The sequence below is a fragment of the Boleophthalmus pectinirostris genome, unplaced genomic scaffold (assembly GCF_026225935.1).
Source record: "Boleophthalmus pectinirostris isolate CB_2022bp ecotype Guang Dong unplaced genomic scaffold, ASM2622593v1 HiC_scaffold_2824, whole genome shotgun sequence".
Taxonomy (NCBI): Eukaryota; Metazoa; Chordata; class Actinopteri; order Gobiiformes; family Gobiidae; genus Boleophthalmus; species Boleophthalmus pectinirostris.
Window position 1 is genome coordinate 109123 of NW_026571289.1, and position 19113 is coordinate 128235.

General features: G+C 45.1%; 1 protein-coding gene across 1 annotated transcript; it reads left to right on the top strand.

Moving 5' to 3' along the window:
* The first annotated feature begins 11668 nt into the window (after positions 1 to 11668).
* On the top strand, positions 11669 to 12430 carry LOC110160754 (olfactory receptor 10H4-like). Its single transcript, XM_020925434.2, has one exon. The coding sequence runs from the start codon at positions 11669 to 11671 to the stop codon at positions 12428 to 12430; it is 762 nt and encodes a 253-aa protein (XP_020781093.2).
* Positions 12431 to 19113: the final 6683 nt, after the last annotated feature.

Here is a 19113-nt window from a genome sequence, read left to right on the forward strand (position 1 = left end):
CTGTCACAGAGAGAACACCCTCTGTCACAGAGAGAACACCCTCTGTCACAGAGAAACACCCCTCTGTCACAGAGAGAACACCCTCTGTCACACAGAGAGACCCCTCTGTCACACAGAGAACACCCCTCTGACACAGAGAGAACACCCCTCTGACACAGAGAGAACACCCTCTGACACACAGAGAGAACACCCCTCTGTCACAGAGAGAACACCCCTCTGACACAGAGAGAACACCCCTCTGTCACACAGAGAGAAACACCCCTCTGACACACAGAGAGAACACCCCTCTGTCACAGAGAGAACACCCCTCTGTCACACAGAGAGAACACCCCTCTGTCACAGAGAGAACCCCTCTGTCACACAGAGAGAACACCCCTCTGTCACACAGAGAGAACACACCCTCTGACACAGAGAGAACACCCTCTGACACAGAGAGAACACCCCTCTGTCACACAAGAGAACACCCTCTGTCACACAGAGAGAACACCCCTCTGTCACAGAGAGAACACCCCTCTGTCACAGAGAGAACACCCCTCTGACACAGAGAGAACACCCCTCTGTCACAAGAGAGAACACCCCTCTGTCACAGAGAGAACACCCCTCTGACACAGAGAGAACACCCCTCTGTCACACAGAGAGAACACCCCTCTGTCACACAGAGAGAACACCCCTCTGACACAGAGAGAACACCCCTCTGTCACACAGAGAGAACACCCCTCTGTCACAGAGAGAACACCCCTCTGTCACACAGAGAGAACACCCCTCTGTCACACAGAGAGAACACCCCTCTGTCACAGAGAGAACACTCTGACACAGAGAGAACACCCCTCTGTCACACAGAGAAACACCCTCTGTCACAGAGAGAACACCCCTCTGTCACACAGAGAGAACACCCTCTGACACAGAGAGAACACCCCTCTGACACACAGAGAGAACACCCCTCTGACACAGAGAGAACACCCCTCTGACACACAGAGAGAACACCCCTCTGACACACAGAGAGAACACCCTCTGTCACAGAGAGAACACCCCTCTGTCCACAGAGAGAACACCCCTCTGTCACAGAGAGAACACCCCTCTGTCACAGAGAGAACACCCCTCTGTCACAGAGAGAACACCCCTCTGTCACACAGAGAACACCCCTCTGACAGAGAGAACACCCCTCTGTCACACAGAGAGAACACCCCTCTGTCACACAGAGAGAACACCCCTCTGACACAGAGAACACCCTCTGTCACACAGAGAGAACACCCTCTGTCACAGAGAAACACCCCTCTGTCACAGAGAGAACACCCCTCTGTCACACAGAGAGAACACCCCTCTGTCACACAGAGAGAACACCCCTCTGTCACAGAGAGAACACCCCTCTGTCACACAGAGAACCCCCTCTGTCAACAGAGAGAACACCCCTCTGTCACAGAGAGAAACAACAGAGAGAACCCCTCTGTCACAGAGAGAACACCCCTCTGTCCACACAGAGAGAACACCCTCTGTCACACAGAGAGAACACCCCTCTGTCACACAGAGAGAAACACCCCTCTGACACACAGAGAGAACACCCCTCTGTCACACAGAGAGAACACCCCTCTGTCACAGAGAGAGAACACCCCTCTGTCACACAGAGAGAACACCCCTCTGACACAGAGAGAACACCCCTCTGTCACAGAGAGAGAACACCCCTCTGACACAGAGAGAACACCCCTCTGACACAGAGAGAAACACCCTCTGACACAGAGAGAACACCCTCTGTCACACAGAGAGAACACCCCTCTGACACAAGAGAGAACACCCCTCTGACACAGAGAGAACACCCTCTGTCACACAGAGAGAACACCCCTCTGACACACAGAGAGAACACCCCTCTGACACACAGAGAGAACACCCCTCTGTCACACAGAGAGAACACCCCTCTGTCACAGAGAGAACACCCCTCTGACACAGAGAGAACACCCCTCTGACACAGAGAGAACACCCCTCTGACACAGAGAGAACACCCCTCTGTCACACAGAGAGAACACCCCTCTGACACAGAGAGAACACCCCTCTGACACAGAGAGAACACCCCTCTGTCACACAGAGAGAACACCCCTCTGTCACACAGAGAGAACACCCCTCTGTCACAGAGAGAACACCCCTCTGTCACAGAGAGAACACCCCTCTGACACAGAGAGAACACCCCTCTGACACAGAGAGAACACCCCTCTGTCACAGAGAGAACACCCCTCTGTCACAGAGAGAACACCCTCTGACACAGAGAGAACACCCCTCTGACACAGAGAGAACACCCCTCTGTCACAAGAGAGACACCCCTCTGTCACACAGAGAGAACACCCCTCTGACACAGAGAAGAACACCCCTCTGACACAGAGAGAACACCCCTCTGTCACACAGAGAGAGAACACCCTCTGTCACAGAGAGAACACCCCTCTGTCACACAGAGAGAACACCCCTCTGTCACACAGAGAGAACACCCCTCTGACACAGAGAGAACACCCCTCTGTCACAGAGAGAACACCCCCTCTGACACAGAGAGAACACCCCTCTGACACAGAGAGAACACCCTCTGACACAGAGAGAACACCCCTCTGTCACAGAGAAGAACACCCCTCTGACACAGAGAGAACACCCCTCTGACACACAGAGAGAACACCCCTCTGTCACAGAGAGAACACCCCTCTGACACACAGAGAACACCCCTCTGTCACAGAGAGAACACCCCTCTGTCACACAGAGAGAACACCCCTCTGTCACAGAGAGAACACCCCTCTGACACAGAGAGAACACCCTCTGACACAGAGAGACACCCCTCTGACACACAGAAACACCCCTCTGACACACAGAGAGAACACCCCTCTGACACAGAGAGAACACCCCTCTGACACAGAGAGAACACCCCTGACACAGAGAGAACACCCCTCTGTCACAGAGAGAACACCCTCTGACACAGAGAGAACACCCCTCTGTCACAGAGAGAACACCCCTCTGACACAGAGAGAACACCCCTCTGACACAGAGAGAACACCCTCTGTCACACAGAGAAACACCCCTCTGTCACACAGAGAACACCCCTCTGACACAGAGAGAACACCCCTCTGACACACAGAGAACACCCTCTGACACAGAGAGAGAACACCCCTCTGACACAGAGAGAACACCCCTCTGTCACAGAGAGAACACCCCTCTGACACAGAGAGAACACCCCTCTGTCACACAGAGAGAACACCCCTCTGACACAGAGAGAACACCCTCTGTCAGAGAGAACACCCCTCTGACACAGAGAACACCCCTCTGTCACAGAGAGAACACCCCTCTGACACAGAGAGAACACCCTCTGTCACAGAGAGAACACCCCTCTGTCACAGAGAGAGAACACCCCTCTGACACAGAGAGAACACCCCTCTGACACAGAGAGAACACCCCTCTGTCACAGAGAAACACCCCTCTGAACAGAAACACCCCTCTGACACAGAGAGAACACCCCTCTGTCACAGAGAGAACACCCTCTGACACAGAGAGAACACCCTCTGACACAGAGAGAAACACCCCTCTGTCACACAGAGAGAACACCCCTCTGTCACACAGAGAGAACACCCCTCTGTCACAGAGAGAGAACACCCCTCTGACACAGAGAGAACACCCCTCACAGAGAGAACACCCCTCTGACACACAGAGAGAACACCCCTCTGTCACAGAGAGAACACCCTCTGACACAGAGAGAACACCCCTCTGACACAGAGAGAACACCCCTCTGTCACACAGAGAAGACACCCCTCTGTCACAGAGAGAACACCCCTCTGACACAGAAGAGAACACCCTCTGTCACAGAGAGAAACACCCCTCTGTCACACAGAGAGAACACCCTCTGTCACAGAGAGAACACCCCTCTGACACACAGAGACACCCCTCTGACACACCCTCTGACACAGAGAAGAACACCCCTCTGTCACAGAGAGAACACCCCTCTGACACACAGAGAGAACACCCCTCTGTCACAGAGAGAACACCCCTCTTGACACAGAGAGAACACCCCTCTGACACAGAGAGAACACCCCTCTGTCACACAGAGAGAACACCCCTCTGACACAGAGAGAACACCCCTCTGACACACAGAGAGAACACCCCTCTGTCACAGAGAGAACACCCCTCTGACACAGAGAGAACACCCCTCTGACACAGAGAGAACACCCCTCTGTCACACAGAGAGAACACCCTCTGACACAGAGAACACCCCTCTGACACAGAGAACACCCCTCTGTCACAGAGAGAACACCCCTCTGACACAGAGAGAACACCCTCTGACACACAGAGAACACCCCTCTGACACACAGAGAGAACACCCCTCTGTCACACAGAGAGAACACCCTCTGACACAGAGAGAACACCCCTCTGACACAGAGAGAACACCCCTCTGTCACAGAGAGAACACCCCTCTGACACACAGAGAGAACACCCTTCTGACACAGAGAACACCCCTCTGACACACAGAGAACACCCCTCTGTCACAGAGAGAACACCCCTCTGACACAGAGAGAACACCCCTCTGACACACAGAGAGACACCCCTCTGTCACACAGAGAGAACACCCCTCTGACACAGAGAGAACACCCCTCTGACACAGAGAGAACACCCCTCTGACACACAGAGAGAACACCACCACAGAGAGAACACCCCTCTGACACACAGAGAGAACACCCTCTGTCACACAGAGAACACCCCTCTGTCACACAGAGAGAACACCCCTCTGACACAGAGAGAACACCCCTCTGTCACACAGAGAACACCCCTCTGACACAGAGAGAACACCCCTCTGTCACACAGAGAGAACACCCCTCTGACACAGAGAGAACACCCTCTGACACAGAGAGAGAACACCCCTCTGACACACAGAGAGAGAACACCCCTCTGACACAGAGAGAACACCCCTCTGACACAGAGAGAACACCCCTCTGACACACAGAGAACACTCAGATTCCACTGAGTCCAACACAAACTGAACCACATCAGACACAAGAAACAACAGTTTTTATCACATGAGTTTATGTAAATGAGTCATGTGATTTAACGTTTAGTTTGTGTGAAGTGTAAATAAATGTGCTCAAGTCTGTGTGAACAGAGAAAGACTCAGAGACACAGGAGTGACGAGTGTGACACAGAAGTGACGAGTGTGACACAGACACAGAAGTGACGAGTGTGACACAGAAGTGACGAGTGTGACACAGACACAGAAGTGACGAGTGTGACACAGAAGTGACGAGTGTGACACAGACACAGAAGTGACGAGTGTGACACAGATTCTGTGATTCGTTTCAGTGTAAATGTGACCTGAGCGTCTCAGGAGACTTGATGAACGACGTTTCCACAGTTTGAACCTGTAGCTCCGAGTCAAACAAAGATCCACAGACGCTGGAGCTGCGGCGGCGTCGGGCGGCGTCGGGCGGCGCTCGTCCTGCAGGGGGCAGCACAGGAGCCCGGCACAGGCACAGAGGGGGCGGGGAGTAGAGGAAGAGGGCGGAGCTTCCCCACGGCTCCAAACAGCGAGAAGAAGAAGAAGAAGAAGAAGAACAGGAGGAGGAGCCACGTCGATCGATGAAGAGCAAACTTTAGTTTCCTTCATTAAACTTTGTCTCCTCGTGTTTCAGGAGCCGCACCACAGTTTGACAAACACTGGCTTAAATGAAAACAATCTGCATGTTCTCCCTGTGTCTGTGGCTCCTGCTTATGTCACTATTCAATATGAAGCTCTCTGGGAAATACTTTAGTCCTGGTTTAGACCTGGTTTAGTCCTGGTTTAGTTCTGGTTTAGTCCTGGTTTAGTTCTGGTTTAGTCCTGGTTTAGTCCTGGTTTAGTTCTGGTTTAGTCCTGGTTTAGTCTGGTTTAGTCTGGTTTAGTTCTGGTTTAGTCCTGGTTTAGTCCTGGTTTAGTTCTGGTTTAGTCCTGGTTTAGTTCTGGTTTAGTTCTGGTTTAGTCCTGGTTTAGTTGGTTTAGTCTGGTTTAGTCCTGGTTTAGTTCTGGTTTAGTCCTGGTTTAGTTTGGTTTAGTCTGGTTTAGTCCTGGTTTAGTCCTGGTTTAGTTCTGGTTTAGTCCTGGTTTAGTTCTGGTTTAGTCCTGGTTTAGTCCTGGTTTAGTTCTGGTTTAGTCCTGGTTTAGTTCTGGTTTAGTCCTGGTTTAGTCTGGTTTAGTCTGGTTTAGTTTAGTCCTGGTTTAGTTCTGGTTTAGTCCTGGTTTAGTCCTGGTTTAGTCCTCTGGTTTAGTCCTGGTTTAGTCTGGTTTAGTCTGGTTTAGTTCTGTTTAGTTAGTTCTGGTTTAGTCCTGGTTTAGTTGGTTAGTTGGTTTAGTCTGGTTTAGTAGTCCTGGTTTAGTTCTGGTTTAGTCCTGGTTTAGTGGTTTAGTCCTGGTTTAGTTCTGGTTAGTCCTGGTTTAGTCCTGGTTTAGTCTGGTTTAGTCTGGTTTAGTTCTGGTTTAGTCCTGGTTTAGTTCTGGTTTAGTCCTGGTTTAGTCTGGTTTAGTTTGGTTTAGTCCTGGTTTAGTTCTGGTTTAGTCCTGGTTAGTTCTGGTTTAGTTTGGTTTAGTCTGGTTTAGTCTGGTTTAGTTCTGGTTTAGTCCTGGTTTAGTCCTGGTTTAGTTGTTCTGGTTTAGTTCTGGTTTAGTTCTGGTTTAGTTCTGGTTTAGTCTGGTTTAGTCCTGGTTTAGTTCTGGTTTAGTCTGGTTTAGTTTCTGGTTTAGTCCTGGTTTAGTTCTGGTTTAGTCCTGTTTAGTTCTGGTTTAGTCCTGGTTTAGTTCTGGTTTAGTCCTGGTTTAGTCCTGGTTTAGTCCTGGTTTAGTCCTGGTTTAGTCTGGTTTAGTCCTGGTTTAGTTCTGGTTTAGTCCTGGTTTAGTGGTTTAGTCCTGGTTTAGTTCTGGTTTAGTCTGGTTTAGTTCCTGGTTTAGTCCTGGTTTAGTCTGGTTTAGTTCTGGTTTAGTCCTGGTTTAGTTCTGGTTTAGTCCTGGTTTAGTTCTGGTTTAGTCCTGGTTTAGTTCTGGTTTAGTCCTGGTTTAGTTCTGGTTTAGTCCTGGTTTAGTTCTGGTTTAGTCCTGGTTTAGTTCTGGTTTAGTCCTGGTTTAGTTTCTGGTTTAGTCCTGGTTTAGTCCTGGTTTAGTTCTGGTTTAGTCTGGTTTAGTCTGGTTTAGTTCTGGTTTAGTCCTGGTTTAATTCCTGGTTTAGTCCTGGTTTAGTTCTGGTTTAGTCTGGTTTAGTCCTGGTTTAGTTTGGTTTAGTCTGGTTTAGTTCTGGTTTAGTCCTGGTTTAGTTCCTGGTTTAGTCTGGTTTAGTTCTGGTTTAGTCCTGGTTTAGTTCTGGTTTAGTTCTGGTTTAGTTCTGTTTAGTCTGGTTTAGTCCTGGTTTAGTTCTGGTTTAGTCCTGGTTTAGTTCTGGTTTAGTTCTGGTTTAGTCCTGGTTTAGTCCTGGTTTAGTTCTGGTTTAGTTCTGGTTTAGTCCTGGTTTAGTTCTGTTTAGTCCTGGTTTAGTCCTGGTTTAGTTCTGGTTTAGTCTGGTTTAGTTCTGGTTTAGTCTGGTTTAGTTCTGGTTTAGTCCTGGTTTAGTTCTGGTTTAGTCCTGGTTTAGTTCTGGTTTAGTCCTGGTTTAGTTCTGGTTTAGTCCTGGTTTAGTCTGGTTTAGTTCTGGTTTAGTTCTGGTTTAGTCTGGTTTAGTTCTGGTTTAGTCCTGGTTTAGTTTCTGGTTTAGTCTGGTTTAGTCCTGGTTTAGTCCTGGTTTAGTTCTGGTTTAGTTCTGGTTTAGTCTGGTTTAGTTCTGGTTTAGTTCTGGTTTAGTCCTGGTTTAGTTCTGGTTTAGTCCTGGTTTAGTCCTGGTTTAGTTCTGGTTTAGTTCTGGTTTAGTCCTGGTTTAGTCCTGGTTTAGTTCTGGTTTAGTTCCTGGTTTAGTCCTGGTTTAGTCCTGGTTTAGTTCTGGTTTAGTTTTAGTTCTGGTTTAGTCTCTGGTTTAGTCCTGGTTTAGTTTCTGGGTTTAGTCTGGTTTAGTCTGTTTAGTTCTGGTTTAGTCCTGGTTTAGTTCTGGTTTAGTCTGGTTTAGTCCTGGTTTAGTCCTGGTTTAGTTCTGTTTAGTCCTGGTTTAGTTCTGGTTTAGTCCTGGTTTAGTTCTGGTTTAGTCTGGTTTAGTCCTGGTTTAGTCCTGGTTTAGTTTAGTCCTGGTTTAGTCCTGGTTTAGTCTGGTTTAGTCCTGGTTTCTTTGGTTTAGTCCTGGTTTAGTTCTGGTTTAGTCCTGGTTTAGTTCTGGTTTAGTCTGGTTTAGTCTGGTTTAGTTCTGGTTTTAGTCCTGGTTTAGTCCTGGTTAGTTCTGGTTTAGTCCTGGTTTAGTTCTGGTTTAGTCCTGGTTTAGTTCTGGTTTAGTCTGGTTTAGTTCTGGTTTAGTCCTGGTTTAGTTCTGGTTTAGTTCTGGTTTAGTTCTGGTTTAGTTTAGTCCTGGTTTAGTTCTGGTTTAGTCCTGGTTTAGTTCTGGTTTAGTCCTGGTTTAGTCCTTGGTTTAGTTCTGGTTTAGTCCTGGTTTAGTTCTGGTTTAGTTTCTGGTTTTAGTTCTGGTGGTTTAGTCCTGGTTTAGTTCTGGTTTAGTTCTGGTTTAGTTCTGGTTTAGTCCTGGTTTAGTCCTGGTTTAGTTCTGGTTTAGTCCTGGTTTAGTTCTGGTTTAGTCCTGGTTTAGTCTGGTTTAGTCCTGGTTTAGTTCTGGTTTAGTTCTGTTTAGTCCTGGTTTAGTTCCTGGTTTAGTTCTGGTTTAGTCCTGGTTTAGTCCTGGTTTAGTTCTGGTTTAGTCCTGGTTTAGTTCTGGTTTTAGTCCTGGTTTAGTTCTGGTTTAGTTCTGGTTTAGTCCTGGTTTAGTCCTGGTTTAGTTTGGTTTAGTTCTGGTTTAGTCCTGGTTTAGTTCTGGTTTAGTCCTGGTTTAGTTCTGGTTTAGTCCTGGTTTAGTCCTGGTTTAGTTCTGGTTTAGTTCTGGTTTAGTCCTGGTTTAGTCCTGGTTTAGTTCTGGTTTAGTCCTGGTTAGTTCTGGTTTAGTCCTGGTTTAGTTCTGGTTTAGTTGGTTTAGTTCTGGTTTAGTCCTGGTTTAGTTCTGGTTTAGTTCTGGTTTAGTTCTGGTTTAGTTCTGGTTTAGTCCTGGTTTAGTTCTGGTTTAGTCCTGGTTTAGTTCTGGTTTAGTCCTGGTTTAGTTCTGGTTTAGTTCCTGGTTTAGTCTGGTTTAGTCCTGGTTTAGTTCTGGTTTAGTCCTGGTTTAGTTCTGGTTTAGTTCTGGTTTAGTTCTGGTTAGTCTGGTTTAGTCCTGGTTTTAGTTCTGGTTTAGTTCTGGTTTAGTTCTGGTTTAGTCTGGTTTAGTCCTGGTTTAGTTCTGGTTTAGTCCTGGTTTAGTTCTGGTTTAGTTCTGGTTTAGTTCCTGGTTTAGTTTCTGGTTTAGTTCTGGTTTAGTCCTGGTTTAGTTCTGGTTTAGTTTGGTTTCCTGGTTTAGTCCTGGTTTAGTTCTGGTTTAGTCCTGGTTTGTCTGGTTTAGTCCTGGTTTCTGGTTTAGTCTGGTTCCTGGTTTAGTTCTGGTTCGGAGCCTGATCTCAGCGGCCAATCACAGAGCTCGATCGCAGCTCCCAGTCGACCAATCACAGCACAGTGTGAGAGTGAGGTCATCGTCTGTGGGCGTTAGGAAAGTTTAAAAGACCTGGACTAAACCTGGACCAGACTTGGACCAGACCCGGACCAGACCCGGACCAGACCTGGACCTGGACTTGGACCGTGTGGGTCTTTGCTTCCAGAGTTTTTAACTTTTGTTTTTCTCTGGGATTTTTCTCCAAACATTTTCACTCTTGAATTTCTTGAATCGTTCGTTTCAAAGTTTTGTGTTTGTGTTTTTGTGACTCTGGGGAACAGAATTTAAAAATTCTAAACTGAGACACTGGAGGTTTGATGTTTGTTAAAGTAAAACTGGACAGAGTGAGTCGGTCGTGGATTCTCGTCTCATGATCCGAGAGACGTTTTTATTCTTTATGATTGTTCACAAACACAGATTTGTGTTTTTTGGTCAAACAAATGACGATTTATGCTCCTGTTTATTGTTGTACACGATCAGATTTATCAAAAACTGTGATAGTCCTGATGTAGTCCTGTTTTAGTCCTGTTTTAATCCTGGTTTTAGACCTGGTTTAGACCTGTTTTAGTCCTGGTTTAGTTCTTCGAATCAATGAGGGAAGATCGTTTCAATCAAAGGAGATTTAGATTTAAACGAGTGTTTTCCTGTTTGTTTTTTGACTCTCGGGACGACAAAAAAAAACCAAACATCTGATCTGCGCGACGTGAACCATGAGACGATCTGAACAGATTTAAATCCTGTTTGAGATCTTCAGGAAAAATGAGATGAAACATTTAAAGAGAAAGAACTTCAACTCTAAAACTGTCTCTGTTTAAACAAATCCACCCATCCTGACCCCGACCTTTAACCCCGACCCTGACCTGAGCTGTTGCTTTGTGTGACCTGAGCTGTTGCTTCGTGTGACCTGAGCTGTTGCTTCGTGTGACCTGAGTTGATTTGGGCTCGTTCTTGTTTGATTTAATGTTTAGTAAAATTCTGTTAAATGTTGTGGTTAATTCTTCTTCAGGTTTTGTCGTTTGCTGCTTTTTTATTTCACAAAATTGTCGGATTTGTTCAGAACATTTTCAGAAAACAAATGTACTTTTTATGGATGATGATTTTAATGTGAAACGTTTTTAATGTTTCTGTGTCAACACTGACGAGCAGGACTGGACTCGAGACGGGTCTAGACCTGGTCTAGACCTGGTCTAGACCTGGTTTAGTCCTGATTTAGTCCTCGTTTAGTCTTTGTTTAGTTCTGATCTAGACTCTAAACTAGTTTAATCTTGATTTAGTCTTTGTTTAGTCCTTTTTGACCTGGTTTACATCTGGTTTAGACCTGGTCTAGACCCTAGACTAGTTTAGACCTGGTGTAGGCCTGGTTTAGTCCTGATTTAGCCCTGGTTTAGTCTTGGTTTAGACCTGGTTTAGACCTTTTGTAGTTCTGGTTTAGTCCTGGTTTCTTGTTACTTTGGTACATGGACTGGAAAATGTTTCAGTTTTTGTGTCTCTGGGTTAAACCTGGACCAGACCAGATCTGAACCAGGACTGAGAGTGAACCTGGTCCTGGTCCTGGACACCGGGTCAAACGCATCAGTAACTATGCACCTGACCCGTTAGAACTGACCCGGCTACAAACCAGCGGCACATCTGGGCACATCACCTCGATGGAGACATCAACTCGACTGGACACCGGGTCAAACGTGTCGTCGGTCTCGTCTCTGGTCCTGGACACCGGGTCAAACGTGTCGTCGGTCTCGTCTCCGGTCCTGGACACCGGGTCAAACGTGTCGTCGGTCTCGTCTCTGGTCCTGGACATCGGGTCAAACGTGTCGTCGGTCTCGTCTCTGGTCCTGGACATCGGGTCAAACGTGTCGTCGGTCTCGTCTCCGGACATCGGGTCAAACGTGTCGTCGGTCTCGTCTCTGGTCCTGGACAGCGTGTTCGCCGGCCCGTTGGCGCCGCTCTTCTTCGTGTTGGTCTTGTTGTTGTTTGTGGGCATCGTGGCGGTGAACGTTTTCCTGGTGGCGGTGATCGCGGCGCACGCCTCGCTGCACGCGCCCGTCTACGTGTTCATGTGCAGCCTGTTCGTGAACGGGCTGGTGGGCGGGTCGTCTCTGCTGCCCTTCCTCCTGCCTCAGCTGTCGAGCCGGACTCACCGCGTGTCCCTGACCTCCTGCGGGCTCCAGATGTTCCTCATGTACACCTACAGCAGCGTGGAGTTCTTCAACCTGGCGGCGATGGCGTACGACCGCTACGTGGCCATCTGCTTCCCGCTGAGCTACAGGCGGAGGCTGTGCCCGCGGGCGGTGGGCACGGTGCTGGCGCTGGTGTGGGGCAACAGCCTGAGCCTCGGGGCGTTCGTGGCGACGCTGGTGACCTCGGTGAAGTTCTGCCGGAGCCGCATCCACAAGATCTACTGTAACTACTACGACCTGGGCAGCCTGGTGTGCGCGGACGACGCCTTCGTGGGTCCCAGCATCAAAGTGGTGGAGCTGCTGTACATGTCGACGGCGCTCCTGGGCATGGTGGCGTTCATCGTCTTCACGTACGTGCGCATCCTGATGGTGTGTTTCCGCGGCTCCAGGCAGACGCGGCAGAAGGCGGTGAGCACCTGCGCGCCGCACCTGGCCTCGCTCACCAACTACGGCCTCGGCCTGTTCCTGGAGGAGAGCCAGACCAAGTTCGACATCCAGAACATCTCGAGGGTCTTTCAGGTCTTCCTCAGCCTGTACATCGTGGTCGGGCCTCCTCTTCTCAACGCTCTGCTCTACGGACTCAACATGAGCCAGCTCAGGGCCGTGTGCAAAGGCCTGCTGGCTCCTAAGAACATCTGACCTCTGACCTCAGGAGAACAGGCTCACCACTCTGCCACAGGGAGAGTCGAGTCCGAGTCTGAGTGTGAACGTGACCTGCACACGCTCAGGAGCTTCTGCACGAACATGAGTCTGTTACTACGGCGACGCCTAAAACTAAATATAAAACTAAACATAAACCTAAACTTAAATCCAACTCTAGTCCAACCCCAGACCCCAAACTCTGCCATTTTTCTAAATTTTAACACAGGCTTATTAAAAAAAAAAAAAAAAAATAAAAAATCCAAGATGGTGGACTTCCAGTTTGTAAATTGTGACCAATTTACATTTTTGTTCTTATTCCCATGATGCATCTGGTACCAAATTTGTTTTGGCTACGTCAAAGTTTGTGTTTGGACGTCACATTGGAAGGACAGAATTTTGCCCGTTGCCATGGCAACACAATGTAAATGTGGGCATCATTTTTTAATCGAGATCATGTCACAAATGTTGTGTATCAATGACAAATAAAATGATTGTTGTGTACAGATTGTCCAGGGGGCGCTACTGCTCCCACAGTTTGTGTGATCTGTCCATTTTACCAAAGGAATAAAAAGAGTTTATGTCATCGCTATGGCAACGCCGTAAAAATAGAACATGGGTGTCACTGACTGTTGGATCAGGATGTCAAAATGAAATTTTGTGGAAAAATTTCAGAAATTTTTGAAAAACGAAATTTTATTCCTCCATAGTTGTTTTTTTTTTTTTTTTTTTTTTTAAATTCAATATTTTAGCAGGTGAGTCAGTTGAGACTTTCTCATTTACACTGACGACCAAGAGACAAAATAAAACAGAAACACAAAGAGAAAACACTCCCGGACTTCCGGCTTGGCTTAACATGGAGTAGGACGTGCGGAACGGCTCCTGCATAGATTGTTATTATCCATTAGTTTGGCACACTTTTCCAACTCCCAATACTTGAGTTTCAAGTATATCTAAACTTAAGGTTTGTATTTTTCTCGTTTTTGCTGATCAAGATGTCGCGCAAGGGTAGAAATGCGAATGTCCCTTCGCCTCCTCAGTCGGGGCCTACTACTAGCATCGCATCCCCGCCGCCTAGCATGTCCGAGGCGCCCGAGGCGCTCGAAAAACAGCCAGCTGTGCCAGAGGCAACTGTTTTGAAGACTGAACATCTGGATGCTTTTCGGGAAGAGATGAAGACACTTTTTAAAACCGAACCGCAAGAGGCTTTTGATGCGCACTTGATATCAGTAAGAAACGAGCTGCGTGTGCTTAAGACTGAACTCTCCGCCGAAGTTGACAAAGTAAAACAAGATGTCGCGGGGCTCAGGTACACTGTTGTCGAGGTGGAGCAATCGCTTTCCACGTATACGGATGACATGGTGAATCTTCGTGCCAAGGTGGAGATCATGGCCAAAGATTTAGAGAGACTGGAGAATAGGTGTGAGGATTTGGAGTCCAGATCCCGCCGTAATAATGTGCGCATTGTCGGTGTGCCCGAGAACCAAACGCTATCTTGTGAGTATGTATCATCACTTTTGATGGAAGCCTTTGCACTCAAGAAGGAACCACTTGTGGATCGCGCACACCGGACCGCGAACCTTCATCCCGGCGGACGTCCTCGCGCTACAGTAGCCAGGCTACATTACTACTCGGACTGTGCCAATATCCTCCGGAGGGCCAGGGAACTGCAGCGTATCGCAATAAGAGACATGAACATCTCATTGTTCCCGGACTACACCACAAAAACCGCTAGAGCCCGTGCAGCGTTTAATGAGGTGCGCCGCCAGTTACGGGACATCCAGGGAGTCCGTTACGGCATTCTCCACCCGGCCAAGTTACGCATCACCTATGAGGGAATACACCGCGACTTCACTTCTCCGGAGGAGGCAAAACTGTATGTTAAGACTATAACAAAATAGAATGCCCACGGACACTAATATTATTGTTTATTAATGCCGCTGTAGGGTAAGTGGTGCCTCAGATTTTATATTGTAACTGAACCACTTAGATAATACTTTTTGTTTTTATACTTACTTTACCTGTGCCAGATGTTTTCCAGTTATTAGAGTAGGAGCCATTATGTTTAGTTAGTTAGTTAACATCACAGTCGTGAGCGTTTTTGTTTTGATTGCTCCGTTTGGGAGCGTGCACTGCCGTCGCTATCGTTTGGGGATAGGGACTTTTGCTGTGCGGGAGGGAGGGGTGAGGGGGCGGGGTTTTGTTTGGTGTGCAACATGCCATGTTATTTTACTTTGTTCTCTTTATTCCCCCTTTTCTGTCTCCTTTTTCTTTTCTCTCTTCTCTTTCTCCCTTCTTTCTGTGGGGGCATTATATAAAGCTTGCAGTGGGGGCTAGACGGCTTGTGCTCCAAGTCAAAATGTAAAGTCGATAAAAAGATTAAAAATTAGATTTTTGACTTGGAATGTAAAAGGTTTAAACGGCCCTATTAAACGTTCAAAAATTTTTCACATCTAAAACGCCTCAAAAGTGACGTCATATTTCTCCAAGAAACTCATTTACGAGACAGAGATCGTGTCAGGCTCAGTTGTTCATGGGCAGGACATGTCTTCCACTCTTCATTTAATACTAAGGCCAGAGGAGTGGCTATTCTAATAAACAAAAGAATACAGTTCCCATGTCAAAAGTAATGGTTGATAAAAATGGGAGATACTTAATTGTTGTCGGCACAATGTGTAATAATCCAATATTGTTGGTCAACGTTTATGCCCCCAGTTTCGATGATTCAGGTTTTATGCATAGGCTGTTGGGTGGCATCCCTTCCCTGGATACTCACCTGTTAATATTAGCTGGGGATTTTAATTGTGTTATTGATCCCATATTGGACCGTTCAAACCCCAAAACTACAGTTCAGTCTGCCATGTCTAAAACTATCTCCGATTTTCTTTCACAAAATGGACTAGTTGATCCGTGGAGGTTCTATAATCCAAATGCCAAAGCATATTCTTTCTTTTCTCAAGTACATCAGTCATTTTCACGCATTGATTATTTTTTTGTAGATGGTTCACTTACTTCTAAAGTAGTCTCATCAGAATACCACCCAATTGTGATTTCTGACCATGCACCACTTAGTGTTAATATTGCACTATCAAACAAACCTATTTTCTCCTCGCCCTGGAGGTTTAATTCTTTATTGTTGTTGAATGAGGAATTTAATGATTTTATTAAATCTCAAATTGATGAATACATAACTTTTAACAAAAGGGATTCAGTATCTTGCTCGCTGCTGTGGGAGTCTATGAAGGCATATTTGCGTGGACAAATCATCTCCTTTTCTGCTCATTTTAATAAGGGTCATAGGGCAAAACTTCAGGAGTTATTAACAAAAATTGGGTATATAGATAAACAGATTGGTGATAATCCCTCTCCCGATCTGCATAAACAGCGACTTGATCTTAAAACTGAATTTGATTTACTCTCTACTTCTGATGCTGAACGACTTTTACTCCGTTCGCGTGCAACTTATTATGAACATGGTGATAAACCAAGTAGACTTTTGGCCCATCAGTTAAAGCGTCAAGCAGCATCTAGATTTATATCTCAAATTAAAGACAAAACAAATAATTTGGTTTCTGATCCAAAAGCAGTAAATGAAGTTTTTAAAGAGTATTATTTTTCTTTATACCAGTCTGAATCCACAGCAATTCCCTCAGAACTTTCTGCTTTTCTTGACAACCTTGTTGCTCCTACTGTGGACCCCACTGTGGCTGAACAGTTAGATAAGCCCCTTCAAATTGAGGAAATTTTATATGCTATCAAAACAATGCACAATGGCAAGGCACCAGGCCCGGATGGGTTTTCAGTGGAGTTTTTTAAAAAGTTTACTGATAAAATAGTGCCATTACTTCTTCTGGTCTATAATGAATCTCTTGAGGAAGGCAGATTGCCTCCTACACTTTCTCAGTCAGTCATTACTGTTCTTTTGAAGAAAGACAAGGACCCCACTTCTTGTGCCTCGTATAGGCCTATTTCCTTACTTAATGTTGATGTGAAAATCCTGGCCAAAGTGTTGGCAAACCGCCTTGAAAAAATTCTTCCTTCTGTTATTTCAGAAGAACAAAATGGCTTCATTAAAGGTCGTCAGTTGTTTTATAATGTCCGTACACTTTTAAATGTTACTTTATCTCATCACTCTACCACCTGTCCAGAAGTTGTTATTTCGCTTGACGCTGAGAAGGCGTTTGATCGTGTGAAGTGGCGCTACCTTTTTGCTGTCCTAAACAAATTTGGTTTTGGAAAACGGTTCATTTCATGGATTCAGTTGTTATATAATTCGCCCCAGGCCAGTGTCCATACAAATGATGTTACATCTCCATACTTTCCTTTATTAAGAGGTACACGGCAAGGATGTCCTCTATCTCCATTGCTTTTTGCCTTAGCTATTGAACCTTTATCATTAGCCTTGCGCTCACTGACTCAGTTCAAAGGTATCTCACCGTCTGACGTTACTTTGAAATTGTCACTTTATGCAGATGATTTGCTTTTATATGTGTCTGATCCCATGTCTAGTATTCCCCCAATTATATCATTACTGAAAAGATTTGGTTCTTTTTCAGGTTATAAAGTGAATCTTCTTAAAAGTGAATGTTACCCTATAAACTCGTTGGCATTAGAACTTAAACAGACTGATATTCCTTTTAGACTTAGCCCTTCAGGATTTAAATATTTAGGAGTCAACGTGACCCGTACACTTTCCTCTTCATATACAGCATAATGATTGTTCAAATTAAGTCAGACTTTCAAAGATGGAGTTCCCTGCCTTTATCATTAATAGGTCTTTTTCAATGCATTCCTGTCTTTTTGCCCAAATCATTTTTCAGAATATTGGATCAGCTTATAACTTCCTTTTTGTGGGAGGGTAGGGCCCCCAGGGTAAGTAAGTCATTATTACAAAAGTTTACATTTAGTGGTGGTTTTTCTTTACCCAATTTTTTGTACTATTATTGGTCAGCTCATATTCATAAATTAACCTATTGGCTTCAATCGCAGGACCTGCTTTGGTGTAGGCTTGAACATCAATCATGTACTTCTTCATCACTTGAAGCTCTTCTGACCTCATCCATTCCGCTTAACCTTGCTCGTTTTACAAGGAATCCTATCGTACAGTCCACACTTAAAATATGGTTTCAATATAGGAACCATTTCAAGTTTGTCTCTGCATCTACAACAATGCCTATTACAAAAAATCATTTGTTTCCTCCTGGTTTTACGGATGCTACTTATGCTCGGTGGAGGGGTTTGAGTATCAAAACCTTTAGGGATTTGTATAAAGATGGTTTGTTTTTAAGTTTCTCAGATTTGTCCACTGTAAATAAGCTTCCGGCTACTCATTTATTTCGTTACTTTCAGATACGTCACTGTGCATCCTCTCATTTTTCATCTTATCCTTCTCTTCCAGCAGCTCAACCATGGGAGGACTTGTTATCCTTAAAGTCTTACAAAAGGTCGATTATATCTATAATATATAAAGAACTTATGGGTTTGGATGTTCACTCAACAGTCAAGATTAGACGAACCTGGGAACAGGAATTAGGAATATTTTTCTCAGACCAACAGTGGGATAAGGTAATATCTACTGTCCGTTCTAGTGCACCCAGTGCCAGGTTGCAGCTTATTCAATTTAAAGTATTATACAGAGTTCATTATTCAAAATCTCACTTATCAGAAATTTACCCACAGGTTATGACCAATGTGAGAGATGTCATGCCAGCCCATGTAACTTGAGCCACATGTTCTTTTTGTGTCCAAAATTACTTAATTACTGGAGACAATATTCTGAAATACTTTCTAACGCTTTACAAGTTAAAGTTGACCTTAACCCATTTTTAGCTATATTTGGTATCCCAGTTAATACCTACTAACTGACAGTACTCATTTCAAAATACTCGCCTTTACTTCACTCATAGCCCGACGTAATATTTTGCTTCTCTGGAAATCTGCTGCAGTTCCTTTAATATCTCAGTGGTTTCGTGATGTCTTAGGATTTCTTAAATTAGAAAAGATTAGTATTGCAACCAAGGGCAATGAAGAAAGTTTTGAACAGACGTGGGGTTTGTTTATGGAAAACTGTAAATCTTTAAAAATTCTGCCTTTAGACGAATAGGCTGATCCTCCCCCACCTACTGTCTTCTTTTCTCTCTCTCTCTTCCTCTCTCTTTTTACTCTTTTTTTAAATATATTTTATTTTATAACTTTTATTTTATTTATTTATTTATTATTATTATTTTTTTTTTTTCACCATCATAATTATTATTATCTTTTGATTGTTTGCCTTTGCTTCATTTTTGATAATATTTGGATTTGGTATTTATTAGTAAGATGGTGTTTTCCCTTTGGAAATAAGAAAAATATAAAAGGAAAAATAATTGTGATTTGTAAATCTTGTATGAGTATATTGTGATTCCTTAATAAAAATATTTATAAAAAAAAAAGAAAACACTCACATCAACCACAAGATGGAATATTAAATATAATATATGCATTTTTTTTTTCAATCTATAGGGGGCGCTAATGCGCCATATTAATAATTTTCACATGAAGTAGCTTCAGGGCAGAGAGTTTAACAAATGTTTCAAATTTCATTGAAATCGGAGTTCGTTTGATCAAATGGGAGCAATTTGTAAATGTCCAAAATTGTGTGCATTTTTTGTTGCTTCACTGCTCAGAGATCGTAAGACATGTGT